Raw genomic sequence first — 15,772 nt, 5'->3', positions numbered from 1 at the left:
TTTGTTCATAAGGTTAATTATTAGAGTTGCCAACCGTCCCGTAAAAAACAGAATCGTCTCGTATTCAGAGAAAATATTACGCGTTTCGTATTTAGGTGAAACGGAACACAGTTTGTCCCGGACTTCAGCTACAATGAAAAAGGCACAAAGCTGGAGTTATTCTGTGTCTTTGCTGCACAGCTGCCTCTTCTTCTCTCATTCTCTCCCCCTCCCTCTCCTGTTTCTACTTCAATCATGAAACTGATCAATGATCAGCTGATCGGCTTTTCTCTCTTGTTTGTTTATTGCCCACTTTGCGCCAGAAAGAGGAAACCAGCGGATGTCGCGCTAAACAACAGCAGCATGTTTAAGCTTAATCAGCTGTTGTTAGAATTTATTTAATATTAATTTCTAGTATCAGTTGATGTTGGCTGGAGCCACAGCTGTAAACCTGATGGTCATGATGTCGGTTTGGTTATGTGATGAGAGGGAAACATGAAGATGAAACCAGGAGATGTCCTTACTGAATCATCAGAGCTGTGATGGAGAAACAGGTTTACCTTTTAGTTAACATGAATGAGTTGAAGGGAAGTTATGAACAGTTTCTGAGAGACAAATAACACCAGGATCCTTTTCTAAGTAGCTGACAGCTGGTAACTGTGCAGGGGCGGGTCTAGCAAAGTGTTGCCAGGGGTCCATGTAGGGTATTAAAAGGGAAAGGGGGGCACAAGGAAATACTTTCTTATTCTCATTTAAAATGTCTCATTTTAAAAAAAAATAATTATCTTTGTCTTACAACAAACGATTGATAGATTGATGCATATATACCATCAGAACAGTGTACATCACTGTCACAACAGTGTTTATTTTCATTCAAAGGCTTTATGATTTTTCCTATAATGGTGGGCCGGTCTCTAGTCAAAATGCCCGGGACGATTTTTTTGTCCCAGTCCAGCTCTGTATGCAGCTCATCTGCAGTCTGGTGTTACCTACATCTTCCTATTCAGAAGGCAGAATTTCCGAGTTCTGAGTACAATCGAAAGCACCACGACTGCAGTTTTTGTGTTGGATGTAAAAAGCAGGCTAGGATAGAATCAGGCGTGGGATTTCTCTCGTGGAAATGTGCACATTATCTTTTCCTTTCTATTGGTAGGTGGCACAGTGCACTTGTGGCAAGTAAGCAAGCTAGAAGACTGGCAAAGTTATGGAAGCAACACATTAACAAGAGAATTCTGAGTAAAACCAAAGTTACTTTCCCTAGTAACTAGTTACTTTGAAAGTAACGAGTAACTTGAAGTAACTGAGTTACTTTTGAGAGAAGTAACTAGTAATGTAACTAAGTTACTATTTTAAAGTAACTTACCCAACACTGATGTTCATTAATGGTTTTCTTTCGTTTTTGATGTACTGCAGAATATTTTTATAAAATCCCAGGCCAGGAAAATCACCTTCATGTTTTTCTGTTTTATCTTCAGCTACTTTGACACAAAGACACCTGCTGTGATGCTCACACCTTTGATAAAGTCTTGCGAGTGTCAGCTTCCTTTTTATAGATACAAAAATATGTAAATGTACTGATCTGAATTATAATATTTCTGACTGTCTGAGGCAAAATTTCCCAGATTCAAATCGAATTGAATCGAATCGAATCGAATCAAATTGTGGACCGAATAGATTCAGGACCTTGTGAATCGGAATAGAATAGATTCTAGAAATCAGTGACGATACCCAGCCCTACCTAAAATATATTGAACCTTTATCTCTCAAGAAGGATTTCAGTATTAATATGTAATACAGTTCACAGCTTAACTCTCCTCTAATCTTTTTGTTTTGTTTTGTTTTGTTTTGTTTTGTTTTGTTTCACTGCTTATGTACTTACATTTTTGTTTACTTACATATTCATTTACTATTTTGGGGTTTTTTTTGTATGCATAAAGTTAACTGTGTAATGTTTTGTTGACTCGATATGATGAAAGGGGATATCTGACCTGTACAGTTATGTCAGGCACAGAAATCTTTTGTTTGTGACCAGCAGCCAATCAGAAGAAAGGTCAAAAGGATTTAACAAGGATTGTTTCAGAAATTAGATGATCTAAGAGACTTCCCCATGGACTGATAAAACTTTGTTAAGTATTATTTTGAACTGTTAATCACGCAAAGATACTCTGGAATAAAAACATGAAACCTAAAACAGAGTTATTCACACGTCATTGTTTTCATAAAAATATAATTTATAGCCATTTTAAAGGTCATCCAATTTGATTATAACTTGGTGGAAACCCAGTTACTCTATCTGTAGAACAGCATCCACTTTGTTTTTCTTGAGGAATACCTGTACACATCCAATGCTAAACTGTGCTCTGTGGCGGTATATTAGGGGACAGTAATAATATTTTTAGTTCAGTTATGTCCTCCAGGCAGTGGCAACCATCAGTTTGCACCTGAATGTGTATCAGATAATATTACATAAGCCCTAAAAAAGAAGGTGACAAACTCTCTTTCTGCAAATAAATACATGAATGCTGAGCTTCAGAGCTGGACGCCCTCCAACGTGTGACTGGATTTAGCAAAACATAACAAGACTTTCTCTGTCCAGTGTGTGAGCTAGCTTGGAGGGTTTGATAATGCTTTGCAAATCAACAGTTTATCAAAAGGTGATGATGAATATTTTCATTAAAGGATCATTCTCTGGTGGGTACTGCAACAAATTACAAATATATCCCCTTTATCCCCTCCCCCGGACCACAGGGCTTAACACCTGACCGTGACACAACAGCTGATGGGCAGCACTCCGGCTCTGTGTGTGTGTCTATGGGGGGAAATCCAGCCAAAATTATGTTGGTTTTATTTTCAGCTGTCATCGCTACCTTGACTGAGGTCCATGGGGGTGACCTCACCATGGAGAACACACAGGAACGTGTGGAGACATATGGACGGACGGACACGTGTGTTTTGTGTGTATAGCACAAACATTCATGCAACACAAACTTCTTCAGAACGTTTCATCTTTATTTATTTCAGATCTACCTTGTACAGTGGTCCCTCGTTATCCAGTCTTTAAGTCTGACATAATTAGCCGTGTCTGGGCCCAAACTCTGCTGCAGGTCCATAAGTCAAACAATTACTGTGGGATTACTGAGAGTTGAAAAACTGTCTAAATTCTTTCATCTGTCATAAAATGATCAGTGTGACTGCTCTACCAGGTGTAACAATTAAGTTTAACATCCAGGCATCCATGAAAATGGAATTTATGACATTTAACGGAGTTAGAAGTTAGCGTGAAGTTAGCTTTCTTTGGCTTTTAATACAATACAGCCCCATATTTTTGAATTTTTGAACAGTTTGAAATCAAGAAAAACCTGGTGGGCTGGATTTTAGATTTTTTAACTGACAGGTCACAAAGAATGAGAATAAACGGGGTTCTGTCTGACCCAGTGTTCTCCTCCACAGGTTCTCCTCAAGGGTGTGTCTTATTGCCCTTATTATTCATTCTCTATACAAGCATGTGTCAGAGCAGATATGAAAGCAGGGCCATTATTAAATATGCAGATGACTCTGTTATTGTCAGCTTACTGAAAGATGGTGAAACTTCTGATGACTTTTTCCAGTGGTTCCCACATAGCAAGCAGGTCTGGCCCGGATCTTGTATCAAGCCGGCACTGCTGGCTGACTTCTGACTGAGCAGTGCTGATTTTCTAACACTGGAATATTTCTAACATTTTGAGTTATTTTCCAGTGTTAGAAAATCAGCACTGCTCAGTGTTAGCCATTGTTAATCTTCAAAACTGACTAGGTTACTTTTAAACATATAACACTGTCAAAAGTGTTAATTTAACACTCAACAGTGTTGTATTTAACACTCAGAGGTGTGGACCCATATAGACACTCTCCAGTGTTAACACTGGAGATTTTGCTGTGTAGGACCACTTATACAAAATTGTGTAATATTGGTTATTTGAACATTAAGCACTTTTCCCACAGAGAAGGAGGGTCACACTTCTCTGCCGCAAACCAAAAAGGGGGTTGCTCACAATGTGGACGACTGGAAGGGTGGAAGTCTTCTTCTTTTTTTAGTGATAAATTTCTTTCTCTCTGACATATGTTATAGACCTGAGTTCACACTGTATAGGAATTTTTTTACTTATGTATTAATCAAATTATTTTATTGTATAATACCTTGGTGCCACTGGATTCTAGCATGTCTCACACTCATACAGTAAGACAAATGGTGGGGTTCTAGTAAGGAAGTTGGGGGAAGCAGACCACTCCACAGGAAGAGTCTTTTGTCTCTTCGAGGACTCTGGGAGGTAGCAAGGGAGTGTGAACCTTAAGGTGTGAAACAGCTGTGTACTGCCTTTTGTTCCTGAAGAAGGTATTTAACTGAGAGCCATGCTAGGCTCAGAGAGACTCTGCTGACCGTCTGGCCCACGGTCATGCAGGCTCTCCACCAAGCCTGGTTGTCTGTTCTTTGTGTTTTGATTAAAGAATGTTAGCTACCACTCACCGCTCGTCTGCAAGCTTTATTTAATGGAAAACTTCCACAACAACACTTTCTCTTACATTCAATTGTTTTTTAAGCAATAATTTAGATAGATTACCAGCAATAACAAGACCCCAGTCGAAAATGTCTAGAGGTGTCTCAGGCATCATCGCCGAACTGGCACCAGTAGATGTGTGGAGATATCAACAGAGATGGGCAGTAACGCGTTACTTGTAATGCGTTACTGTAATCCGATTACTTTTTTCAAGTAACGAGTAAAGTAAGGGATCACTATTGCAAAAACGGTAATTCGATTACCGTTACTTTCCCGTAGGAACGCTGCATTACTGCGTTACTAAAACTGTGATTTTTTGCGAGAATGTCTCATGACAGTGACATAAGCAAGTGCGACGTTCGTGACAACAGCTGTGTGCAGATCAACAGTGGATCATATATCGAGAACTGGAAAGAGTATGAGCATGCAGCGTTTAAAGCTTGGAAGTACTGACCTTACCTTGAGTTTGATTCCATAAAAAGTGACAAAAACATTAGTGTCCGTTGTGCGTGGGAAGAAAACTTCTTTTTACAGCGAAAAAAACCCCTAAACTTCCAAGCAAGCACCGAGTGCGCTACGACGTAATGGGAAATTCACAGAGAAACTCATGGATTCTTCCACTGACCGCTGAGGCACACCTGCACCAGGGTAAACCTCCGCCTACCCCACTCCTGCTTTACAGGTGAAAATAGAGCAACAGGACCGCTAGTCTTTGACTTTATTTATTTTCTGCTGTGTTTTACTTGCATCTATTTGAAAGAGTGAGTGTAAACACAAAAAACAAAAAAATATTTTATGTGCTGGAATGTGCAGAAAATAGGTTTAAATGTTAAACAAATTTCTTCCAGTCAGAGAATGTTGCATATAATTACATTTTTGCTTGATGCATAAAGTCAAGATTAAAGTCAAGATTAAAACTAATAAAACAAGTTTTATTAGTTTTAATTTACTTTTCCATTTGATTACATTTTGTATGATGGATTATGCAGAAAAAGTAGAATTGGGCTGAAAGATCTATCGCTTTATCACCTATTCAGGTTGTAAATCGTGTTTTTAAAAAGTAAATAAGTAACTAAGTAACTAAGTAATTAATTACTTTTGAAAATAAGTAATCAGTAAAGTAACGGGATTACTTTTGGGGGGAAGCAATCAGTAATTAGTTACTGATTACTTTTTTCAAGTAACTTGACCAACACTGGATATCAACATCCTATGGATAAAGATTTCACATTTATGTCTTAAGTGTGTAGAAGCCACACAAGAACAGATTTTTTTCTGTATGTCAAAAAAGAGACAATAATTTAATCAATTACTATATCTGACCGTAGCCCAGTTACTATGAAAATTGATATGGGAATGTTTGATTATTTTAAACACTGGAGACTGAACGTCTCATTATTACCAAACCCACAGGTCAAATAGGAAGTACAGTCTGCTCTATCTGAATACTTTGCTTTAATGCTATGGGTGATCGTTGCTCAAGAGTTGGCAGTTCGTCTTGTAATCGGAATGTTGCCAATTCGAGCTCGGGCTCCGACAGTCTTGGCCATTGTGTCTTTGGGCAAGACACTTTGCCCGTTGCAAAGTGGTGGTGGTCAGAGGGCCCAGTGGCGCCAGTGTCCGACAGCCTTGCCTCTATTAGTGCACCCTTGCCATCACCAGTGTGTGAATGGGTGGATGACTGAATGTGTAAAGTGCTTTGGGTTCTTTAATTCCTAGTAAAGCACTATACAAATACAGGCCATTTATCACTGCACTTAAGTTTCACTAAAATCTGAGCAACTCCTACTTTAGGAGGAGAGGCCATTCTTGTGAAATGTGAACGCAAGGTGGCCCAAAAAACTCGGGGGGAAACCTTGATATTTCAGTGATTTTGATGTTGTGGCTGTCAGGTGCCTGTATTTTTACTTCTCTGATTGCCAAATAAAGAAAATGGAATTTTGAAAGCCTGTAAGTGACTTTTGTGGTGACTAGGGATGCAACAATACTATTTTTTTCAAACTGATACGATACCGATACTTGGATCTGAGTACTTGCCGATACATAGTTTAAAAAACGATACTTCTACCACACACACACACACAGAGAAAAATGCAATGAATTGGAAGATAGATTTGATTTTATTCTCTGTTGATGAAAAATAAAATATTAATAGAAATGGCCACAAAAATAAAATTTCAAGTGAAAAATAAACACTTCTGTTCAATTATTGCAGTGTCCACATTGTAAACAAACAAACAAAATAACTAAAGTATTTTTGCAGTCTCCAGCTTTCAGAGAGACATAACATTAATTAACCTATTGCAGAGTATCCAAATTGTAGTGAAAAAAAATAACTGAACCCTTTGGGTCTCTTTTTCCACTTTCAGGTTGAAAAATAAACACTTCTGTTCAGAATAAAATAATTTTGTTAAATTATTGCAGAATGTCCATATTATATCCAAACAAAATAACAGTGAACTATTTTGCGTGACACTGAGCTGAACAGCCTTTCACTATCAACACTTGTGCATAGTGCTGAAAGGTATCTGTCCGCCACTTTAGCCAGGTTCGGGAACTGCACTTTATTAATCATCCAGTATTGTAGTGGTTTGTCTTCTCGTAAAATTGCGGCCTCCCCAAGATATGTTTCTAACTCTACACTAGAACCTACCGCAACTTTGCCCACCGATGCTGATGCCTGCTCATCTGTAATTTCATCAAACATGCTGTCCAGACTAGTTGTGGGCTGGTCACTGCATGCTTTTCTTGGTTTTTTCGTGGTTCATTCAGGTCATGATCCTCCTGCTTATCTCCAGGCAACCTTAGCAGTTCAAGTTTTAGTATCTCTTTGGCATTTGCAGCAGTTATGGTGCTGGAGAAAAAACGATTTGTATATCTAAAACAGAGAAAGAAAAAAGTTAGCTGACAATAGGTTTTCTTACCATTTTTTTTTTTTTTTTTTGCAGTAACATAGTTACATACACAGTCATATTCACACGTACAGTGACAGACACAGAGTTACATACACAGTCACATTCACACACAGTCAAACAGTTACACACACAGGCACACACTCACCTGAGATTGAGTAGCATGGCGATGCTATAGAGTGGGTTTTCCTCCACGTCAGTGAACCGCATCCTGACAGCTGCAGCCAAGGTTCCCTTCATTGCTTTAATCCCACGGTCCTCATCAGTCTCCCTTGTTAGGAATCTGTGGAGCACAGTGACTGCTGGAATAACATCTGCAGCCATGGCATCTGAAGAGCTGACTTTTCGAGTTAGCTCCTCGAATGGACCCAGAACAGATATCACCTTCTCTTGCAGCGTCCACTGGTGAGCCATCAGCGTATCAGTTAGTCCATATTCAGACACGAATATTCCCAGAGCCTGTTTCTGCTCGATCAATGTCTGCGTCATATAAAAGGTGCTGTTCCAGCGGGTCTGAACTTCTTGCTGGAGCCGCCTCGCGGGCTGGTTGACCTGTAATTGAATGTCCTTGAGACGGGAGCTGGCCAGAGCAGAATGTTTAAAATGTCCAACTATTTTGCAGCTATTTTCCAACTGCCATCGCATCAGCAACACTCCTCTGTGACAGAAGGCCCTCATGAACAACCAGCTGGAGAGTGTAAGCAGTACAAGGTAGGCTGGGCAGCTCAGCATTACTCATGGCCTTTATCTTGCGTTGTCCTGGAGCACGACATAGACAGACGTTGTTTCAGTATATTCCAGGTCTGAAGCATGATATCGAAAGCAGCTGCAATAGTTTGGCTGGTGTGCGAGCCCCTGAATGACTTTGCATGTAGTGTGATTTGATGACAAACAAACTCCTCATCAATCCACCGCGCCGTTAAACTGAGGAGTGACATCGGGGACACACTGCTTGTCCAAATGTCTGTAGTGAAACTTAAGGCTGAAACCTCCTGCATGAGGTTATGCACGTGTTTTTCTACCTCTTCAAAAAAGTTTTGGCACCATTACGTCCGTGATGTATGGACAGCTGGGAATCTCATATCGCGGTTCGAGTATGCTGAGAAGACGGCGAAATCCTACGTTTTCCACGACCGACAGCCAGGGTGATAAATTGAGTCAGAGCCGATGTTATTTTAACTGACTGTGGATTTTCTCTTGACATTTTTTGTCGCTTTTCCAAAACCTGAGTTAATCTGGACTGTTCTGGTCTTGCATTAGCCTTAGCAAACTGGGTGTACTCCAGCGCATGACCTGTTCTCTCCTTCCCTCCCCTGGACACCTTATCAGTAAACAGTTTGCACTCGGCCTTGCTTCTGTCATCTTCAAAACTGCTGACACTTTAAAATAATCAAACATTCCCATACTGCTGACACTTTAAAATAATCAAACATTCCCATACTGCTGACACTTTTTTAGCTAGCTACAGGAGCCGCCAGTTTCACTCGCCTAACCCCCTAGTGACATGTCCCCCTAGTGGCCAATCTAAAATATTACAACAGAAAGTACAGGCCACCCTCTGAGTCATGAAATAAGTTGGTATTGGTTCATGGTATCGGTTAACTTTTATGAGTATGAGTACACACACATTTTATGGTATTGGCCCCGATACTCGATACCAGTATCGGTATTGGTGCATCCCTAGTGGTGACATGGCAGTACTAAAATTTGAAATGAGGTCAAGCTAACCTAAAAATGAAAGCATGGAGCCCTGCTGTCACACTGCTACAAAATATATGAACACTGCTTTTTAGAACATTTCATAAAGTACTGTGTTAAATTTTATGTTAATACATGCTACTACTGCTACTGATGTAATAATGTTGGTCACTGAGCAATGTTACGGCCCCCAGCAGGGCCTCCTCCTGAAGGTACTTGTGTGGGCGTGTCCTTCAATCTCTTCTGCCTGAGGTGCCACCTTTTCTCCTTTACACAGCTGACTCACATCAGTAATTAAAGGGATTTAAGCCCAGGAACAGGTGAGCTCTGGGCCAGAGTGCCATGTGAATGGTTATAGCTAGTGAGCTGGGTGGTTGCAGCTAGTGAGCTGCGTTTTTGCGGTTTGCAGCTAGTGAGCTGCTCTCTCGCGGTTTGCAGCTAATGAGCTGCTCTCTCTCTTTTTGACCTGAGGAATCGTCTGCAAAGTGTTTCAGTAAGGCCCACTAGCTGAGGTGCCACCTTTTCTCCTTGTGGAGATACAGAAATTTTTTTTATTGCTGCCATATAATCTGCATCATTATAACTGCATTAATAACATTCTTTACAGCATTATTCCATTTAATAATATTTCTTACCGTATTGATATTGCATTAAAGTTGTTGATTGAAGATGTCCATTTGAGGATCCTTCCATTATGTTAACTTTTATTACAAGTACGGTCAGAAGTATTTTATACACATTGCATATCTGTGCTTATTTTGAGTTGATGTTCGGTTCATTAAGGGTCTTAAGCTTCACTGGTGTGACTGTCCAGGTGATACATGCTGAGGGAAGCTAGAACATAGAAGGATAACTGCAATGCATGCTTACAACACATATAATGTAGGAATGTGTCAGGCCTGAGGCCTTAACTCATTTGGTGTCTCACTATATTTTACTCTACTTGGCAACAGATGACCAGAGTCAATAATTAGCCCCACAGACCCTGAGGGCTTGAAGTTTATTACCTTGTATGGAAGGTGTTATAGAAAAGAGAAGTTCTATGTCTGTTTATAGCTATTAAAGATGTACAAGATGTACGATTAACTGTGACTAAGGTCTGGAACCTATTTTAATCTGTAATTGACGCCATGGGGGGGCGTACCCCACTGCTTTATAAGTATCCACAACATGTATTTTGGTCAGAAGACATATGTTGATGTTTTCTCCGGGCTGTTAATAAACTCACCGTTTGATTGCACTTTTCTGGGGCCTCCGTGGTTTGTGACACTGCTCTACATTGATCGATTTCGCGACATTCTTTACACAGCTGACTCACATCAGTAATTAAAAGGATTTAAGCCCAGGGACAGGTGACCTCTGGGCCAGAGTGCCATGTGAATGGTTACAGCTAGTGAGCTGGATGGTTGCAGCTAGTGCTCACCACACTTTTGTTTACAGACCAAAACCCCCCCCCCCCAAAAAACAGACTGTAAATATAATGCACAGTGTAAAGAGGGAAGTGATTTCAGTTTAACTATAATCACCACTCGAGCACAGAGAAGCACTGGAAGAGTGTAAAACTTTTTGAGGTTCTTCTTAAACTTTAAACCTCTCATATCACACATTACAACTTTTTATATCTGCTTGCCTACACTATCCATTTCCCCACATGAATCTGCACCATCTGCCTCTCCTGCCCAATAAGATCACAGTTTTTTTTCTAATAGGGCTTTGGAGCGTGATGTCACGAGAGGGGCGTGGCCAGGACTTTTGGTTGAGGCGTCATGTTTCTGGGCCAAACAAAGCGCTAGCGAAAGAGGAGCGAAAGCACACAGATAACACCAGCTATGGTTCGTACTTGCTGTGCGGTCGGTTGTAATGTTAGATCGTATGACCAGCAAGGGAATAAGCTTGAAAATGCTTTATCTTTTCATCTTGATGCATTCTCAATCATCCAGGAAAGTAAATCTCCAAAGGTTGCTTCTGTTCATCTGGACGTAGCGTTTTGTGGGAGAAACGTTTCCTCACTCATCCAAGTGACTTCTTCAGTCTCAGCTGACTGCAGGTTTTCCCAATCTTATAAACAGTACATTTGCATAATGACTGAAACCAGCCCACTGAAGGAACAATGGGCTGGGAGGTCAGTTCCTTAATCTTAATTATGCAGATTCTCATGACCATTGATTAACAACCACTAACCAAAACCCACTGATCAAAGACCACTGATCAATGACCATGTGTTAGATTTGTATTGTTGATTGTCATTTATGCTTAGAAATATTTACTTATATATGCTTAGAGTTTTGTAATTAGTTGTAGATTGGTAGAGGTTTTGATCCTTGATAGTCTGCAAACTTTGTGTGTATTAGACGGCACTTTGGGAACATGAGAGGTCATACCGTGTCTTATTGTTTTATGGTAGGATTAACGTAGTTGCGTCTGTTCTAGTCTAAGTGCTCTTTGTTTAGATGAACTGCAGGACTTCCTCACCGTGTTATCTAGGATGAACCATCTAGGGTGAGGGGGAGGCTACCCTCTTCCTGACCAAGGATGTTTGACCCTTTGATCAGCAGTCCACACACACACACACACACACACACACACACACACACACACACACACACACACACACACAGGCAAGGTACTCTTTGTGTGTATGTAGACGTCATATGTTAATGAACTTATGCATATTCATGTAACCTCAATAAAAGAACAGTGGTACGGGAGAACGGACGAGAGCAACTGGGGTCAAGCGAAGGAACGGTGCCTGTCCGGTTCTCTCCCGTGCACGAGAAACATGAAGAAGCTTGCCTACTTGTGTCTTACTTTGCAGTGTAATTATATTGTCTTCAACGTTCCAGCGGATAGATTCAAGCTACAAACCTATCACCATGAGTACCATTCACAGAGAGTTGGGGAATGTCTGCAATCACAGCATTGTAAGATGGTGAAAGATGTACCCTTAGGCCCCCTCCTTGATTCAGAGATCGTCTTTCCCTTTTCACGTAAATGGCCTCCTTGACTCCGCGCTCAAACCAGCGTTCCTCCCTGTCCAAGATGTGTACATCCTTATCCTTGAAAGAGTGTCCACTGAATAGACTGCAGAGTCCTGGCCTGACGAGGTAGCTCTTCTGTGTTGTGCCATCCGCTTCGCCAGAGGTTGTTTGGTTTCCCCGATGTATAAATCCTGCCAATCCTCCTAACACTTAACAGCGTACACTATGTTACTCTGTTTGTGTCGGGGGACCCGATCCTTGGGGTGGACCAGTTTTTGGCGCAGCGTGTTTTGGGGTTTAAAAGCCACAGAGACCCGGTGCCAGGACTCTGCAGTCTTTTGTTACCTAGAGGCTACACAAGCCAGGAAGTACCAGTAACCGGATTTGGTATGTGGTAGTAACAGGTAAATGAACATTTTTTAAATTATTTGAATATATATGAGTGGTTGTGTATAAATACACAAACAATACACATATGCTTTCAATTGTGTAATTTAAGTGATCTAGGTAGCTCTGTTTTGGAAGTTCAGTTAATGCTAGAAATGTGCTTTGGAGTTTGTACGTGCTTTGTCTCTAGGGGCCACCACATATATTTATATATAAATAAAACCACTCTTTTTTTACATTAGTAATTCCTTTTGTGCATAATTTTATATTATTGTTAATAATAAATTAATTAAAGCAACAAAACAACCTGAAGAGCGGGTTTGGAGCCGAAAGAGCCGGCTCTTTTCCCATCACTAATTATTTGGCATTATTGCAGGCAAATCAGCCTATGAAATGGATGAAACACATCGTGACTGGGTTCCAGCGCTACACAAGGGGCACTCCAAAATCCCTGCTTCAAAATACCACCATGCCAATCAGATTACTTCTTCCATGTGAGGGTGAAGAAGTGACCCTTCTTGATGAGATGGTGAAGGTTTGCTACATTTTGGTCAACAGCGTGGTAGTAAAACCAGGGAAAAATGAAACTTGCTCTTGTTAAATATTCTTAAGTCTTGTGCTGTATAAATAGCGGTGATTTTTCAGAATATGCGGTAAATTAAGTAATGTTAGTAGTGGGTGATATCATGTAAACGCTGTCATGATTTTTTTGTAAACATTTTGTCATTTGTAAACTATAAATGACATTGTAACTGATGTGATGGTCTATAAAGTGTTTTTTTTTAAAGGTAAATATAATGTTTGTTTCTTTATTCAACTTTTGAACAGTGGTACTCAGTCAGTACATATTCAGTAAATGCAAATTATTTACATGGCAGTACACTTCAGGCATAAACTCCTAGATAAAACATTATGGGTCATTCCCACAACCCACAGCTTTACAGTGTTCCAGCAAAGTTCATTTCCAATGCAAGCTCTGCAAGTACTGTCTCTTCGCATCCAGACGCAATCTGTCTCTGTACCGTCCTTGTAACTGCTTTTAAGCATGTTTCTAGCAACCGTCCTTCCAACACAGCACAGTGTGTTTGTTTTGATTCGTGGCCCAGATATATGGCGCAGTACTCCCAAAATACATTGCAGTGTTAGGTCAACTCCAAAGCCCTATGATATAAGCAATTCTGGCTGGAGGTAAATAGACCCCAGACCACTGACAACAGACGGTGGCCGCTGCCAACATGGACGAGGAATATGAAATCTCAAATTAGTATCTGTGTTCAACCCTGAGTATCTTTCCGGGTTCCTACTTCCTCACTGTGATGAAACTGGAAATTCAGCCCGGGAGATATTACAAAGGAATATTTAACTGTCCCAGTGTGGAGGATGAGAAGATGTTAGCAAAATGGCTGCAACAAATAACCCATTTACATGGCCATTTAACACAGTGAGAAAAGTGTGAAAAGCTAATGTGCTAGCACTGGTTTATGTTATGACTGTTCACTGGAATTTTCATCTAGAGACAATAAATAAAATAGAAATAACTCACAGCTATTACATCCTGTTCATGCTTTCTGCGTTTGGATTGTTGAATTTACATCTACACGTGACTGCTGTGAACACCTGAACATTCAAAGAACATAATGTCAGGTCTAAGGAGCTTGGAAAGAAAAGCATCTGGACTTCTTTAAGTTGCTTGAAGATGTTTCACCTCTCATCCGAGAAGCTTCTTCAGTTCTAAAGGTAAAATGGTGGGAGTTTCCCCCCAAAGACGGACAAAAGGACCCCCTAATGATCCTCTACCTAATCACGTGAGCCAAGGTGTGAAAACGGGTGTGGGTCACAATCAGCCAGGGTTTCGGGTGAGCTCATTGTGAAACCTAGCCCCACCCTATCATGTGATTTCCTGAGGTCAGATGGCCCAGGATGTGAGTGGGTGTTAAGGCGTCTGGGAAGGGATCTCAGAACTGGATTATAGATGGCAGACAGTTGGTGTCGTAAACCACCACCTCTGTTCAAAGATGGTCGCTCACAGTAGACATAAAATGGTTTCTTTCTCTCCTCTTTCAAACCATTTGTCTTCTCTATCCAAAATGTGAACATTGGCATCCTCGGAAGAGTGACCTTTATCCTTAAGATGCAGATGGACTGCTGAGTCTTGTCCCATGGAGGTGGCTCTTTTATGATGTGCCATGCGTTTGTGAAGTGGCTGTTTGGTCTCTCCAATGTAGAGGTCTGGGCATTCTTCGCTACACTGTACAGCATACACCACATTGTTAAGTTTGTGTTTAGGAGTTTGGAGCAGAACTAAAAAGTTACTGATATTAAACTGCTGCAAGGATGAAAGCAAAGACAGATAAATTGACTCACCAGCTATTTCAGTAGATACACCTGTACCTGTTCAGCTAATTGTTAATGCAATGTGGTGTATTTATTCATGTAGATATCATCAAGATGACCTGCTGAAGTTTAAACTAACCATCAAAATGGGGAAGAGAGGTGATGTAAAATACTTTGAACATGGCATGGACGGTCTGAGTATTTCAGAACAGAAACTCAAATAGACACTAGTTACAACCAAGGTATGTAGAAGAGCATCTCTGAATGGGGTACAGCAGTGGAAGACCACATTGAGTGCCACAGGAAACTGTTGGAGTAGATGTTGTATAGGTGCTAAATGTATTAAAAATGGTACACTTATATAAAATCTTCACTTTTGAAACAATTTCAAATACGAAAGAATGTTCACTGAGATCTACTACTTGGCTCTTTTTTTCTAATTTGTTTACTGACCAAACTTTCTTCCTCTTTGGAGATTGTTAAAGTTGTCTTTCAGCCAGCTTCTATTTCAGACTTTAATATTGCCACCGTGCGCAGTGAGTCCATGAGAATCCTAATCATCACCCCTTTTGGATGCCAGCCATCACCCAACATACCCGGTTCTGACTGACAAGTCATGTGACATGAGTGTGGGGTTACCTCAGCCGTTAATGGGAGTCCCTACACCCTCTGTTACATGCCCAGCAACAGACAGATGGAGTTTAAATCATCAGAAAGCGAGGACACAAAGTGCTCGCAGTAACCCACACCAGGCAAACCTTGCTGCTACACATGTTGGGGTCATAAATCTCTCCACAGCACCGCCACTTTAATAAGCTTTGATATTTTTGACAAATGACTCGGAGATAAGGGCATCTATCTGCTTAAGCTCAAATGCTTATGTTGTTGTTTGTATTATTATACAAAGATTTTCAGCGGCTCCTTTTGAATTATTCTACATTGATGTTAA

The 15,772-nt window shown here is 40.6% G+C and overlaps 1 protein-coding gene across 1 annotated transcript; it reads right to left on the bottom strand.

Annotated features, from left to right (window-relative positions):
• Positions 1-5,844: 5,844 nt before the first annotated feature.
• On the bottom strand, positions 5,845-11,106 carry LOC120718529 (zinc finger BED domain-containing protein 4-like). Its single transcript, XM_040007055.1, has 2 exons — positions 7,575-11,106; positions 5,845-7,392 (listed from the first exon to the last, which is right to left on the bottom strand). The coding sequence occupies exons 1-2, from the start codon at positions 8,156-8,158 to the stop codon at positions 7,164-7,166; spliced, it is 813 nt and encodes a 270-aa protein (XP_039862989.1). The 5' UTR covers positions 8,159-11,106; the 3' UTR covers positions 5,845-7,163.
• Positions 11,107-15,772: the final 4,666 nt, after the last annotated feature.

The sequence above is a fragment of the Simochromis diagramma genome, unplaced genomic scaffold, assembly GCF_900408965.1.
Source record: "Simochromis diagramma unplaced genomic scaffold, fSimDia1.1 OVJJ01000531.1, whole genome shotgun sequence".
Classification (NCBI taxonomy): domain Eukaryota; kingdom Metazoa; phylum Chordata; class Actinopteri; order Cichliformes; family Cichlidae; genus Simochromis; species Simochromis diagramma.
Note: the sequence above shows the minus strand (reverse complement) of the source record. Positions and strands in the feature narration are given on the sequence as shown.

Coding starts and splice junctions, on each gene's coding strand:
- LOC120718529 (XM_040007055.1), bottom strand. CDS start 8,158: ATGCTGAGCTGCCCAGCCTACCTTGTACTGCTTACACTCTCCAGCTGG. Junction 7,393..7,574: donor GCCATGCTACTCAATCTCAG/GTGAGTGTGTGC, acceptor TCTCTGTTTTAG/ATATACAAATCGTTTTTTCT.